This window comes from Lemur catta, chromosome 9 (assembly GCF_020740605.2).
Source record: "Lemur catta isolate mLemCat1 chromosome 9, mLemCat1.pri, whole genome shotgun sequence".
Lineage (NCBI taxonomy): Eukaryota > Metazoa > Chordata > Mammalia > Primates > Lemuridae > Lemur > Lemur catta.
Window position 1 is genome coordinate 33,999,382 of NC_059136.1, and position 16,484 is coordinate 34,015,865.

The 16,484-nt window shown below is 43.6% G+C and overlaps 1 protein-coding gene across 4 annotated transcripts in view; it reads left to right on the forward strand.

Moving 5' to 3' along the window:
* Positions 1-16,484, forward strand: part of ASAP1 (ArfGAP with SH3 domain, ankyrin repeat and PH domain 1) — a 335,586-nt gene that overhangs the window by 301,675 nt on the left and 17,427 nt on the right. For 3 of the 4 annotated variants that reach the window (XM_045561537.1, XM_045561534.1, XM_045561536.1), the window contains 2 exons: positions 6,486-6,656; positions 16,315-16,384. In XM_045561537.1, the coding sequence (XP_045417493.1) occupies positions 6,486-6,656; positions 16,315-16,384 (241 nt within the window). The remainder of the gene's footprint in view (positions 1-6,485; positions 6,657-16,314; positions 16,385-16,484) is intronic. The other variant, XM_045561535.1, reaches the window with a different exon arrangement.

The following is a 16,484-nucleotide window of genomic DNA, read 5'->3' on the forward strand; positions in this document are numbered from 1 at the left end:
TTGGTATCAAAAGAGACACATAGACCAGGGGAACAGAAGAGAGAACCCAGAAATAATTCCACATAATTACAGCCAACTGATTTTTGACAAAGGTATCAAAAACATAAATTAGGGAAAGGACACCCTCTTCAATAAATGGTGCTGGGGAAACTGGATATCCATCTGCAGAATGAAACCAGGCCCTTATCTCTCACCATACACAAAAGTCAACTCAAAATGGAGTAAAGACTAAGATGTAAGACCTGAAACAATAAAACTACTAGAAGAAAACATAGGTAGGGGAAATGCTTCAGGATGTTGGTCTAGGCAAAGATTTTATGGTTAAGACTTCAATAGCATAGGCAACAGAAACAAAAATAGACAAATGGGACTGTATCAAACTAAAAAGCTCCTGCACAGCAAAGGAAACAATCAACAAAGTGAAAAGACAGCCCACAGAATGGGAGAAAATATTTACAAACTATTTATCAAACAAGGAACTGATACCCAAAATACACAAGGAATTCAAACAACTCAACAGCAAAAAAAAAGAAAAGAAAAGAAGCCAAATAATCTCATTTAAAAATGGGCAAAGGACCTTAATAGACATTTCTCAAAAGAAAACATAAAAATGGCCAACAAGTAAATGAAAACATGTTCAACATCACTAATTATTAGGGAAATGCAGATCAAAACCACAGTGGGATATCATCTCACCCCAGTTAGAATGACTGTCAGCAAAAAGACAAGAAATAACAGATGCTGGTGAAGGTATAAGGGAAAGGGACTCTATACGCTGTTGTAAATTAGCATAGCCACTATGGAAAACAGTATGGAGTTTTCTCAGAAAATTAGAAATGCGTCTACCATACAACCTAGAAATGCCACTAGCGGGTTATTTCTCCTCACGAAAGGAGATAAGTATGTCAAAGCAGAACCTGCACCCCCATGTTTACTGCAGCTCTGTTCACAATAGCAAAAATATGGAATCAGTCAAATGTCTATCAGCAGATGAGTGGATAAAGAAAATGTGAAGTATGTGGAATACTGTTCAGCCATAAAAAGAATAAAATCCTGTCACTTAGAGCAACGTGAATGAGCCTGGAGGTTATTATGTTGAGTGAGATAAGTCAGACACAGAAAGATAAATGCTATGTTATCACTCACATAGAGGTAAAGAGCAGAATAAAGGTCATTAGAGAATGGGGGGCAGGGTAGGGAGAGGTTGGATAACAGATACAAAGTTACAGATAGATGGGAAGAATAAATTCTAGTGTTCAGTAACACCGTAGGCCCCTTACTGGTCTGTGGCTTGTTAGGAACTAGGCCACACATCACTGCCCGAGCTCCACCTTCCCCCACCCCCAACCCCTGGTCCATAGAAAAATTGTCTTCCATGAAACTTAGGAATGGGGGGCGGGGGAGGCTGCACAACAGGAGGTGAGCAGTGGGCAAGCACGTGAAGCTTTATCTGTCTTTACAGCCGCTCCCCACCGCCTGAGCTCCACTATCTCCCCTCCCCAACCCCCGGCCCAGACCAATCCATGGAATAATGGTCTTCCATGAAACCCGTCCCTGGTGCCAAAAAGGCTGGGGACCACTGAGGTGATGGATGTGTTAACCACCCTGCTTTGATCATCACACATTGTATACATGTATTCAGATGTCATTCTGTATCCCATAAATATGTACAATTACGTTGTTAACTAAAAATAAAAGGGGGGGAAAGAGGATGTAGAGGTGAAGAGGGAACTCAGTTGTGTCTCTGAATGTTCTGGCCAGAGAGGACGTGATGCCATTTAGAGGAAGAGAAACAGGCTATTGTCAAGGCTGAGAGCCTGGCCTTGAGTCAGGCAGAGCGGGGCTCCGCCTGGACATAGCCGTTCATCTACTATGACTAGCCAAATTCCTAAACTCTCTGAGCCTTGGACCTTTTTACCCTTAAAATAGGTAATACTGGTGCCAGTAATGATAACAGTAATGTTTTACAAGATAAGTTCTAAATAATGTGTATTGGCCAGGTGCAGTGGCTCACATCTGTAATCCTAGTGCTCTGGAAGGCTGAGGTGGGAGGATTGCCTGAGGTCAGGAGTTCAAGACCAGCCTGAGCAAGAGCGAGACCTCGTCTCTACTGAAAAAAAAAATAGAAAAAATTAGCCGGGCATGGTGGCACATGCCTGTAGTCCCAGCTACTTGGGAGGCTGAGACAGGAGGATTGCTTGAGCCCAGGAGTTTAAGGTTGCAGTGAGCTAGGCGGATGCCATGGCACTCTAGCCCAGGCAACAGAGTGAGATTCTGTCTCAAAAATAAATAAATAAATGTATGTTTGTATGTGTATAAAATTCCCAACTCCTAAGTTTTAGGTCAAGCACATAATAGTCTATAAATGGCAGCTCTAGAAAATGCATATATATATATACACACACATACATATACATATATATATTTAGGTATAGGTGAATGATTTTTCAGGTCATTTTTTTTTTTCATTTATTTTTTATTTGTATATATTCATGGGGTACAAGTGCAGTTTTGCTACACTGGTATCTTGCATTGTGGTGAAGTCAGGGCAAGGCCTTCAGTGCATAAGTCACTGAAATAACATACATTGTACCTACCACACAACCTCCCATCCTACCCCCATGGTGAGCCTCCTGAGCCCTCGCCACATGCTGGGCACACTTCTGGGGTAGACCTTAGTTACAGGCATCCCTGAGGCTGAGGACATTAGGGTGCTTATGGCAGCACAGCTCAGGTTGGGTCAGTGGGGACCACTTGAGTTCAAGGCACAGCAGAAAGTCCCAGTGGAGTGACCAGGAGGCTGTTGGAGATGTGGGAAGTGACCTAGCAGCAGCACGGTCAGGGCTGTGGAGTCACCTGCACAAGAGGAGCTGCTGTTGCCAGGGGAGAGTGGGGAAGAGCAAGTCAGAGGACATCTTTAGAGAACATGAAGGGCAGGGAGGAGCCACAGGACAGAGAATGCCTTGAGGACAGGCCGGCATCCAGAACACAGGGCCTGATACACGAGAGAGGACCCAGAAGCGCCTCCAGAAGAAAGGGTGGATGAAAAGAAGCATTAGTGGGTGTCTGCAAAGCAGTCATCAAGAACTTTGTTCTGAGTGGCTTTCCCTCTAACCCAGCGGAACACTAGGCCTGTCGTACACCTCTGTTTAAGGGCAGGGACGCTTTCTTATGGTGGAAAACACACTCTCCTGAATGATTCAGCCTCTTCGAATGTGACATCTGATGCTAAACTATTAATAACATGTAAACCCTCAGAAGGAATGATATACCCTGTCCCCTCCTAAAAGACCTTCTAATTATTTAACCTCAGAGTTATTCATAGCAGCTTTGGAAGACCAGCCCCATGTTTTTAAGAAGAAATAGAAGATAATTTGACAAAGTAGCCAATGTTAGTGGCAAATGAGGCTCCAGGTGTTTTCTTCTTACTTCTGCAAGCCCCTGACAGAGTTAAGGGGAGAAAATTGGCTATGTAGTCACCTCTGTGTCTCCTCCACCACTTATTAATCTTGCCTCCCCACTCCTTTCGTGTTAAGTTTGTTTTGTTTCAGCTTTCTTTGTCTTGCTAGTATTGCTTTTTTCCTGACTGAGGCAATACTTAGATTTATTTTATTTTTTAGAGATGGTGTCTCACTCTATCACCCAGGCTGGAGTGCAGTGGTACAGTCATAGTCCCAAACTCTTCGGCCCAAGTCATCCCCCCACCTCAGCCTCCCAAGTAACTGGGACTACAAGCACACACCACCATGCCCAACTGATTTTTTTTTTTTTTTTTAGAGATGGGGTCTTGCTCTGTTGCCCAGGCTGGTCTCAAACTCCTGGCTTCAAGCAGTCCTCTCACCTTGGCCTGCCAAAGTGCTGGGATTTACAGGTGTGAGCCATTGTACCCAGCCCCAGATTTATTTGAATAAAAGATCCCTTTTAGTGCTTGGGGACTGGTTACTAATTTTGATGGTCTTCTAGTTCTTTAAATCTTAAAAAAATTTAAGTCTGCTTTTCTGGGGTTTAATACAGTGTTTTTCAACCTTTTTTAACTCTTGGCCTACCAGCCAAGATTGTGTGGCATCTTCCTTTCTGTAGATTCTATTATGAAACGATAGGTGGGTCTGTGTGTTTGCTTTCCAAGTACGAAATTATAGTATTGACTACGCCTTTTCAGACTTAGCACTGTCTCTCCGTGCTGTCTTCCCCTTTCCCAGTTTTTGATCAGTCACCCTAAGTGAACTATATTATTATTAATCACTGGCCTTAAAAACATAGAAGTAGAGGTTTATTCATCCATTTATTCGATTAATATGTACTTTACAGCAAGCCAGAGAAAAGCCTAGCCCTATTAGAACCTACAGTCTTGTGGGAGAGTCAGGTAAATAAATAAACAAAGAAATAAATAATCAGAGATTGTAATCCGTGATATGAAGGAAGTCAGAAAGAAAAGTATGTAATGGTATGTGAGACACTAATTCTTTTGTTTTCAAGATGATTCAGGGGCCTGGATTTTGCTCGGTTTGTGATTACAGGATGACTCTTTGGTCTGATGCACTGCGTCAGAAAGTCTCTAGATGGCGATAAAGATGCAATTGTTAGAGAATCTTACTATTGTCTATTATCTATTATCCATTTATTTCCAAGAGGAAAGTTACACTTCCTGATATTGAGCGTTTGTTGTTTTTCTCATGTGCCAAGAGCAGGAAAGCTGCCCTGGCTTTTGGGAACCAGCAGCATCATTGGATGGGGCGAGCGCTTCGCTGGCCCTGGACACCTGTGTTATCCCAGCCCCACCCCTCGTGGCTACATGACTTTGATCAGGCCAAGCCCCTGCTTTCTTGGCTACAAAATGGGGACAATAATGCCCAACCCATGTACCTCACAGGGCTGTTATGAAAATTAAGAGGTCCAACTATTATGTATCCATAAAAATTAAAAATTTTTTCAAGAAGGTAAATCTAGAAAAAAAAAATCAAGAGGAATAGCATATATAAATGCATTTTGAAAAATACAAAGCATTATACACATACAAAGCCATAACAATCACCTTACTGATACAAAAATAAAATAGTTTCTGAAACTGCAGTGACTGACACCACGGTTAAGTGTTGATTTGGGATAAACATAAGGGGTCCATCATATGTCACATCAGTAGAGCAAGGAACAAATTATATAGCAATGGCCATTTAATCCTAAAGTAGATTATAATTTTACTGAAATTAACATTGTTTATTTTCAAGACTATCTTTGAGAAATAATTAAGTCAATATTGGTACTGACTGGTAATTGATAATGGGAACTGTCAGAGCTTACTTTACCAAGGGAGAAAGCTAGCAGTAATTAAGCTTTTCTTTTAATACGCAGAATATAAAAAGCTCTTTTGGAGCCTTTCTGGATCATCAGGTATCTACTATCCTGTGTTAAACATTTGGTGTGGCAATGTTCTTAGCTTTTTTGTTTCTTTCCTTTTTTTTTCTTTTTTCTCTTAATGTTTGCAGAAGCTGTTGTCTATGAACACGGTTAAACAATACACCTTAAATAAAGAAATATTTGCCAAAGTGCCAGCATACAGTGCTTGGTAGATAACCAGCCACTTCAGCGTCACTTTGACTAAACAAAACTAATAACATATACACTACTCCTGTAACAGCTTTTAAAAACAAACTCTATTTTTTTTCTTAAGACATCCGTTCCCAAAAGTCAAATGGTATGGTAGAGTTTTTTTGTGTGTATGTGGAGTATTACAGTACCATTACTGCTATCCTGTATTTACCTCTGGGGAAAGTTGAGTTCTTTTGTTAAATCTATAGAAATCAATATCTAACCTATATAACTGTTGTTCAGGCCTCCAATATAATGAATGGGTGGTTTATGATTTCTAGAACAATGCAAAAGTAGAGGAAAAAAGAATTCTGGTATTTTCTAGGGAACATGTTACATCAAGTTGTTTGTTATTTAGAAAAGTCTTTTTTTATTTTTTGAGAAAAACTCCAGGCAGTTTGCTATGACTGAAAAAAAAAAGTTGTAGAGAGAAAAATTCTGTTCTGTGAAGACTTTCATGTTTCAACCTGTGTGCCATTGAAAATTTAGCCTATACTCTGCTCTTTTTCTATTGATTTTGCTGGTAGTGCTGTGTTCCTTCTTCCTCAGTAGATTTTGTGATGATTATAGTCAGTTATTGGTTTAAAACGTGTGCGTGTGTGTTTTACCCATTGTACCTAAATGATCTAGACCCAGTAGTAGTCTTTGTTGACTGGCATTTTGTTCCTTAAAAGCACACACTCTTCTTTCCTTTGTTGTAATTTCATTTTTTTTAACAATAATTTTTAAAAGCCCTATTTGTGAGTTGTTGGATTGATGGACTTAGTCATATCCAGCCTTTTGCTTTTGTCTCTGTGTATCATACCACATTTTGATGTGTGGAAGTGATTGCATACTGACTGTTTTGTGTCTGTGAGACAGGGATTAACCTTCCTGCCCCCATTCAATTTCCTTTCTAGGTCCAACTGGCCCACCTTCAACACTCCCTCTAAGCACCCAGACCTCTAGTGGCAGCTCCACCCTATCCAAGAAGAGGCCTCCTCCCCCACCACCCGGACACAAGAGAACCCTATCCGACCCTCCCAGCCCACTACCTCATGGGCCCCCAAACAAAGGCGCAGTTCCTTGGGGTAAGTTATCCTAAAGTCAGGGCCATCGCTGCCTAGGGCCAGGCAGTGTGTGGGGCTCCACTGGGCAGGGGACAGTTAGCATATTCAGAAAGTGTACCAAAATGCACACCTCCAGGATGAGGGCTTGGATACATATGAATATGATTATACCTACCTCTTAAGGCCAAGGGACATTTTGAAAAATATTTAGGGCCATTAAAACTATTAATAGTAATAAGGTGCTGAGCATTTCGTATATCCCATTCAATCATAATAGCAGCGCCGTGAGGTAGGTATTGTTAGTCTCATTTATAGATGAGGAAACGAAGGCTCAGGAAAGCAAAGTAATCCACTTTCCTCACATTGTCCAGAATGGTTTTCTTATAAAATATAAATCAGATCATGGTCACTGTTCTCTTTAACACCCTTTAAAGATTTCCTGTTGAGCTTCAGATAAATGCAAATTCCTTTCCCAAGGGCTTACAGGGCCCTGCATGATCGGGCTCGTATCTCCCAGCCCCTTTCGTGCTGCTCTGCTCTTTCCACCGCCACCGGCCTTCTGTCCCTTCTTGGATACGCCATCCTCTGCCTCCTGAGGCCTTTCCACTCCCTGGAACTCTGTCACGCTCTATGAAAGGCCGGCTCCCTTTCATCCTTCAGTTCTCCGCTTGCATGTTTGTCTCCCTGACCCTCTTCTCTAAAGGAGCTTCCTCCCTACCCATTTCCTCCCAAGCACCTTATCACAGTTGAGAAATATTTGATTTATGTCTCTCTGCCCCACGAGAATGGAAGCCCCATGACGGCGGGACCTTGTCCATCTAGTTCTCACCTGTGTTTACTAGAATCACGGTGAATATTCAGTCATCACTTAAATATGAATAAACTTACCCAGAGTCAGCTAGGTTAATCACTTCAGTGACGTTGACTGCAAGGGACAAGTTCCTGTCTGTAAGGGACATAATTCCCATCTTGACTACTAGCCTGCTAGTAATTTAGCGGTCACCACATTGCCCAGCAGAGTCCTGGTCCGTGATGGGCGCACAGAGAAGCTTTGCTGAATGAATGCGTTAGTTTGTATGTCTCACCTCCTCCTGCCATTGTTTCAGTGTGATTTTCTTCTTTTTTATTTTTAATTGTGCTTATGTGTTCCGCATAATGCTTTTAGAGGCCCCCTCGAAAGCCTATATCAAGTGTTGTGAATGTTTGAGTTTTGGGGAAAAGCCATACCGTCCACTTGCAGATTGGTACACCTGTTCATCCTCTGGTCCAGATGCCCCGCATGTGTGTTTGTGGGCATCTCTGTGTGTTGAGCCATTCATTCTCTGACTCTGCTTGCTTATTTGGGGCACTTACCATATGCCCATTGCTTGGGCCTTTTCAATCAATGTACTCATGGTGTAATGAAGCACACGTGTGGGTAAACAATTACAGTACATGTTTTTACTGTCAGGATAGACATGTTACCTAAATACTGTGGAAATGCCGGAAAATTGAGTGTCAGACTTTGCAGGAAAGCCAGGGAAGGTTTACAGAGGAGGAGACATTTAAGATTGCTGTTAACAAACTAGTTCCCAGGATGAACAAGCCAGGCAAGAACAATCAAGGTGTGCAGGCAGAAATGCACACAAACACTAAGGATGTCCTTGACATTTTCAGAGATTGCATTCCATGGCCTTCAAAATCCCCCTATTTTGTCAGAAAGGACTTCCCCCCAAATAACATTCCATTGAAAGTCACAAATTTGCTATGCAGACTTTCATGCCACAAATACAAATTAAACTTCTTTCCAACTTTCTCTAAATTGTAATCCTCTTGTTTAATTGGTTTTATTTCTGTGTAAAGTTTACTTCTGTGTAAAGTACCTGTATTCATGTTATATAGATTCAAACATTCCACAAATAAATTTACCAAATTTCTGTTTTCTGACTTGAAAGTCATATTTTTAGATTTCTTTCACCTCACTCAACAGCAGGACTAGCATCTGGCCATTTCCCTCCCAGTGTTGGTGGGCTAGGGAGCATTTTTCACTAAGAAACAAAGTTGTTACTAGTTTATAAGAGCTGGGAGCATTAGAGACTTTCCGGGATGTGGGCACTGAGCCATCTGCCAGTTTCTCACCGGCTGAGAGCCTCTCACCTACAACCAGGCTTGAAGAACAAGAGTCAGAATCAATCCTTGACAACAGTAACAATTCTTGATGTGTCATAGACTTTGGTGGTCACTCACAAACAACCCCAATGTTAGTTGTGGAATTACGAACGTGCACACACAAGCATCTGGACTTCTCTTTAGGCTGGTTAAAGTTGCTCTGATCCTGGTATTTATACTCTGTGTTGTATGATCACTGCTTGGGTTTATCCCTCCCTGCCTGCTGCTGACATTGTATCCCAGAAGCCAAAGACAGGCCAGACTGGTTATCAGTGAGCACACAGGGGGCTCCCTGGGTAACATTCCTCTCTCAAGCCTGCAGCTTCCCTAGATGCTCCCATCTTTCCAGTGCTCTTGTGTTTCCTTAAACCTCCGTCTCTCCTTAGCCCTTAAAAATCAGGGCCTTTGGACTGTTGGACTGGGAGAAGGCAGTAAGGAGCAGCCACTTAGCTCTCCCCAGGCCTCATGGCTGCCCCCAAACAGGACATGTCTGCCATATTGAGGTACAGCAAGTTCCCCAAAATTCCACTCTTTCCTCTCAGATCTGAGCCTTTGCTTATTGTATACCCTCAACCTAGAATATTTTTCTCTTTATTTCTTCGTGTTAATGCTTAGTTGTCTTTAAAGATCTACTGTCCTGGGACCTGCCTAAAAGGCCTTCCCCAGTCTGACCCGCACCCCCCATCCCCACTCCTTGTTGCTCTGGCATAGGGGGCATCGCGGTGGTTCTGTTTCCTGACCTGTGTTTACCAGTACAGGAACTCCTTATGAGGAAGGACGTGTGCTGTTTCTCTCAGCAGAGCAGAGTGCTCTAATGCGGACTCAGTGTCATGCTGACTGGTTTCCAATTCTGTCTCTACCACGTGGTAGCCCTGTGGCTTTCGGCAAGTACCTTTGGATGGTTCAGCACCTCAGTTTCTCCAGCTGTAATATGGGGCTAGTCATAGTACCTGTATTATACATAGGGTTATCATGAAGGTTAAACGAGAAAGACACATAAAGAACAGCCAGAACATAGAAGGCACTCAGTAAATGTTAGCTACTGTTACCATAGTTCTCAGCCTGGCATGTTGCCAGATGGGTAGATGATAGAAACCTGCATTCGTTTCCTGAGGCTGTTATAGCGCATATCACAACTTGGCTTGGTGTCTCAAAACAATAGCAATTTATTCTCTCAGTTCTAGAGGCTAGAAATCCAAAATCCAGCAGGGCTTTGCTGCCTCCAGAGGGTCTGTGGAAAGAATCTGCTCCTTGTCTCTCTCAGCTTCCGGTGGCTCCCGGTGTCCTTGGACTGTGGCTGCACCGTTCCAGTCTCAGCCCGCATGGTCATCTTGCCTCTCACTACCTTCTCTCTGTGAGCTCAAAACTCTACTTGCCTCGTTCTTACAAAGATACATATGATTGTATTTAGAGCACACCTGAATTTCATGTGTTAATCTTCTCATCTCAAGATCCTTAATTATATTTGCAAAGACCTTTTCCTAATCAGGTCACATTTAAAGGTTCCAGAGATTAGGACTTGATATCTGTGGCCATTTTTCAACCTACCACAGCTTGCCCTCTCTCCCCCAAAGATTCACATCCAGCCCACATGCAAAATACAGTCACCCCTTGCCGACATCCCCAAAAGTCTCAACCGCCTGTCCTGGCCCTTGTTTCTAGTCTTCAGAGAAGATACCAGCTGTCGTGTAACTGCCAGACATATTCCTCCTCTCCCCGCTGTGCCTAGGATGTCCTTCACATTCACAGGGGAGACTTAGGGATTATGGTTATTGTCAGCAACTCTCTCATCTTTATTTAATGTAAGGAAAGCAATTGGGGTGAACCCCTTGATCTAAGAATCAAGCTTGTGAAGTAGGCAAGACTAGAGGCCTGCTGCCAGTGTGTGTGTCCCCTCAACCCTAGTCTGTTTATAGGCCACCTGTTCACACCAGTCCTCTGGTACACCGGACAGGCTCACTAGCCAGCGGTGGAGCAGCACTGTCGTCACTCCCATGACCTGCCTGCAGCACAGCAGCCTCTTTCCTTAGCTGGAGGAAGTTTCCACCTGTCAAGTTTGGAAGCTTCTCCCACAACATTCCTGTTTCTGGCCTCAGGGACACCTCAGTGTTCAGTGTGTTTGCAGAGTATCCATGAGTGACAGGTCCTGGCTCCACTGACAGTCACACTTTTCTCTCTGCCAGTTGTTAGCCCTGCCCAATCCTCCATGCTGGTCTTTCAGAAGATGGGTGGACTAGGCAGGGGAGATAAGCAAGGCAGTTGAGGTTGAGACATTGGTGAGAATGAGGGCCAGAAATTGCAACCCTCAATGCACCTACTTCACAGAAGGCCACACTTCCTTCATTACAAAGGCTCTGTCTTTCCTCCTCTCAAATTCCATTTCATGCCTTTATAAATTCTCAATACAGGTTTATGGCTCATAAGAAAAAAAGAAAATGACAATTGTTCATTATTTAGAATCTTCAGATAAAAATCTACATATGTAATATTTTATGAGGTTAACACATGTAAGGGCCCTCACACAGTGCTGAGCACTGTTAAGTACTTTGCGCATGTATTAGCTTACCTAATTCTTAACCACAGTTACAGAGCAGAAAATGCTATTACCTTGACTTTAAGGTCACAGATGCAGAAAGGTTAAGTAACTTGCCCCATTTCTAACAGTACGTGGGGGTCCAGGACTCGTCTCCACATGCGGCTCCGTGCTCGTGAAAGGCAGGCGAGTAAGCCTCTGGCCATGCCTCCTCGTGGCAGTGGTTTCTGTGCCTGTGGTGCTGCCGTGGGGAGAAGCTGATCCACTTACCACAGGTAGAGGTAGCCCAGCGAGCCCCACATGCTCTGCCAGTTCCCACCCCATCCACCTGCAGCGTGGCACCCCGGTGTGTGGTTCCAGCTCTGCCAAGGCAGGCAGGGCCACTCCGCTTTTTCCCTGCCAGAACCACAGTGTCCACAGTGCCCAAAATAGCGCCAGCATCATATTACCAAAGTCCCGCTTCTGTGACGAATTCAGCCATCTGTCTCAGGAGACTTCTAAGGCAGGCTGTCAATGACAAAACAGATAGTCCTGTGGGTAGATTCGAATTTTGTGAGGACTTCATGATTTCTGAGGAGGCATTTCATTAAACTTCCTCTTTTTTTAATAACCTTTACAAAAGATCAACTCATATTTTTAGACAATTTAAATAAGAAAATGAGAACAAAGGAAGAATAAAAGTAGCAAAGTAAGATGGAGTCCAGGAGTGTGATTTCTTCACAAAATGCATAACGTGAAGTTATATACAGTGGCTGGAAGTGGACCACAGATTTGACCCTAAAGGGCGGACAAGAGCAAAAAATGTATAACTAATCACTAATCATCTAGGTCGTGGTGGCCGTAAGATTAATCCTGTTCTCACACTTGAGATTCTTGTAATTACTACCTGAGAGCAGTTTCCCTTAGGATCTCCATCCTTTGGCATTTAAAGAAGTGTCTGCAGTGCACATGTTGGGAAGCCATAACGTGCACAGAACAAACGTTCCAGAAGCCCAAGTTCTGATCCAAGTTCAGCCAGTCCCTGGCTAAGTAACCTCTGGGAATCACATTCATCTTTGACCACTGGGACTTAAAATTGTGTAGGTATTTTTTTTTATACAAAGCAGATAATGGATGAAAAAGTATAGCCCAAGTTCATTTACTTCTCATATTTCAAGGCCAGAACTTCCAGGTAAAAAGTCTCAACATTTGGAGTATCTGACCCGAGGCATGCACATTTATTTGTTTGAAGTAGCATTGGCTTATAAAAGAGCCTGTGGACAGAAATTTCTTTATGTTTTCTTTTTCTGAGATTCTCCAGTAATTTTTCACGTCTGCTTCTCCCCTTGCTCCCAACCCCATTTTGCACACAGTGCTGGACATCATAATGGCTACTGCCATTTGTGGATTGTTTGCATGTACCAGGTGCCATGTACTTGTTCATACATTATTGTATTTAGCTATCACTGCCATCCTGTAAGACAGGGACTGGCACACTGTCCCCAGTTTACTGATGACGAAATTGAAGGACAGAGAAGTCAAAAGACTTGCAAAAGATCACAAATCCAGGAACTTCAGGCTGGGATTTAAACTAGTTTCTGACTCCAGGGGCTCATATACTAGTTCACTATTCCAGGAGACTCCTGGAGCCTCCAAGCCATTCACTGAGCCAATGTCCTCCTCCTTTCACAGACTCTTGGCTGCAGCTTCTAAGCTATAATAAGTGACCAAGAGTCTTGACCAGAGTTTCTGTCATTTCTTGCCCAAAATATATCTCCACTTCTCTCTTATGCACATCTGTATGATATACCAAGGTCCTTTTTCTTTTTTCTTTTTTTAGAGATGGGGTCTCACTGTGTTGCCCAGGCTGGTCTCGAACTCCTGGCCTCAAGCAGTACCCCTGCCTCAGCCTCCTGAGTAGCTGGGATTATAGTCTTGAGCCACTGTGCCTGACATCAAGGTCTTTTTTCTAAATTGCATGGAGAAAGAAAGAAGGATTGAGCTGCTTCCATATTTTTGCTCCTCATGCTCCTTTTTTCAGTACTATCTTATTTTCAGAAATTTTTCTAAACCACATTTTTCCTCTCGGGCACAGCAGGTAGCCTTTTCCTAGCTATGAGAGTGACAGGATTCTTGTCAGCTGGACGCCTACCCACCCAGGTGTGTGGGCAGCAAAGTTGATGAGTCAGTACTCTTGGTCCTTTCTTTTTTCAGCAGAGACTCACTGACTGCTTTGTGCCAGACATTGTGCTAGAAAGTGGGGTTACCAAGATGTAGAAGACAGAGTCCCTATCTTTGGGGTGCCACGTATAAATCAGCATCATTTCTGTTACCTTCCATCACAGAACTATGAATAATAATAATACCATTTATATTGTGCTTCCTGCGGACCGCACTGTGCCCCACATGCCATGGCTTATTTCTTGTGATGCTCATACCCATCTAGTGTAGTAGGTACTGTGGTTATTCTCATTTTACAGATGAGGGAATCGAGGCTTAGCAGAATAAGCAGTGTCATCCAAACTCATACCCACTGTCAGTGAAACAGCTGGAATTCAAAACCAGGCTTGTGTGGCTCCACAGTCTGTACCCTTAAGCACTCCTCACAAGACATTGGTCACAAGGGGGTGGTCAGGTCAGCTAGAGAAGAACTCTCACAAAGTGAGTTTGGACGTGTCCTTTAACGGTTGTGTAGGAATTCAAAGAGTGAGGGGGTCGGGCATTGCAGGGGAAACGAACAGAAGGGGCAAAGTTACAGACACATGAAAACACACAGTGTCTTTGGAGAATGGAAACTCATTTTGAGTGGCCAGAGGAAGGTTAAATGAGGACTCTGGACACTCGGGCCTGTGGGTATCAGCAGCAGCCCCTGACACGACGACTCATCTATGAATGAACATGGCAGAGCCAGGGGGCTTTTGCAGCCCTCTTGGTCTCAAGTTCACTCATGCATAGCTCATGCAGACTGGGTCCATAATCCCTTGTTTGGAATGTTTTCTACCTGGAAAGGGAATCTGCAGATGCAACAGTTTATTCCCCAAACACAGAACTTACTTTGACATTTTTATTGTTATGGCTCATTTACTTTTGCAAGTGTAAGATTTGATATCCAGCCCTGGACGCTCGGCGTTGAGCACATGCTAGAAAGAAATGCTTACCTTGAAATCACAGCTCAGAGGATTTCGTAAGAGTTGCCAAAGAAGTCCTCAAATACTAAGTTATGGTCTCATAGAAATACATTGATGGTTAGGAGTATCTTATTAAAATTAAACAGAACTAAATTTGAAAGTCTTTGGTTCTGGTAATGCCAGTTTAGCTTGTTTCTTGTATCTGTGTTACATTCTGTCCAAGAGATCCAGTCTTAGCACTCTGCTAGCCTCAACCTCCAGTAGGTGCAGTAGGACTGGGTGTGGCAGTTCAGAGGACAGACCCTGGGGGGAGGCTGCCAGCGCTTTGTCCGAGCTCTGACCCTTACCCAGCTACTTGACCTTGGACAATTGACTTTCCTTCTCTCTCTGTTTCTTCGTATATAAAATGAAGGGTGACTATATTATTTATCTCATATTCATAGTTACTATGAGTACTTAGCACAATACCTTGCTCATAATAAGTGCTTAATAAACGGTTGTTGCTATTATTCATGTTACTATTGGGGCATCATAACGGGTAATGAAGAGCACATAGATTTGTCGCCAGGACGCCTAGGTACACCATGTACCCATGGGGCCTGCAGCTAGCTACTCATGCATTTAGCCTCACTTCATTTTCTTTAAAAAGGTGGTAATGATGCCAGTCTCGTGTTGTGAGGAAGGCTATCTGGGTGGATATAAAAGCATGTGGGCAACTATTGGTGCTGTTGGGCAGATATTATTAATATGTAGTGAGGATTGGTTCAGTTCTTTTCTCACCCCTGTCCTCTTCATCTCCCCTCATGTTTTTGAGCCACCTGGACCAGCCCCTTCCCAGGGCCACCTGGGCAGTATTACAGATGACTAGGCAGGGAGGAAGGGAACCTGCTGAAGGAAGAGAACACTTGCACTTCCGGAACAGCCATTGGAAGAGAGAGCAAGGAGATGAATTGGGGCCCCAGAGGCGGTGCATCCCTGCAGGACTCTAGGATTCCTCCCAGGTGCCTGACAGCCTGGGGCTCCTCCCACCATAGAATGGGTCACAGAAAAGCCTACCTTTATTCTAAGCAGTTTTTGGACTATCCTGGACAAAGCGCACTTACCTCCACCCATGTGCCTCTGGTTTTGCTACTCCCCCACTAGCAGTTCTTCACCTCTAAGGTGCGGTGATCTCCTCGGAAGGCATTCCCTGCCCCTCTTACCAGTTGGATCTCAGACACTGTTTCCTCTTCATTTCACAGCAACCAACGTTCGTTTCATTCCTCATTATTAGTATAGTTCCTATGTGTAAGTCTCACAGGCGAGACCATAAACTCTGTGAGAGCAGTGACAGTCAGTTTGCTTTTGTGCCTCCTGCTCTGCATTTATGCCTTGCACGTAGCAGATGCTTAATACATGTTACTGTTTGAATGAATGATGAATCAGGTGACTGAGGGCCTTGCCCAGCAGGTGACCAGTTACCACCACATACTCACAACTGTGAGTTGTGTGTTTCTTCTGAGTCTGGATACTAGGGGGTGGTCTCCTAGCATGGGAACCTCTAGGTGAACTTGAAATTTTACACCTTTCCCTACCGTTAAACTAAGGACAAGATCCTGAGCCACTGGGAACATCCTGTGATCTTTGAGGGCTTTCCAGGGAGTAGGCTGCTCACCTCTTTGACATCCTCCTCTGCTAGCAATTAAACATCATCAGAGCCCAAAACAATGCTTAATTTAATTTTATTTTGTTTTAATGCCAGAAATGCATACTGTTCTGGCTTGGGTCTTTTAAATGCCTTTCTGGAACCTGAGCGATACCTGTCTGTATGCCAAACTCATACATCCCCACATTGCATTTCCTTGTCTGAGGATGCAGTATGCACCTTTTCACATTCAGTTTTCCTTTGTAGGTAACGATGTGGGTCCATCATCTTCAAGTAAGACCACAAACAAGTTTGAGGGGCTGTCTCAGCAGTCAAGGTAAGCCATCTTAGCGCTTCCTCTCTCCTACTGGGCTCATAGATGCAACGGACAGAACTATAGAAATGGGTTTTCCCAGCCTTCCCTGGGCCACTCAGGG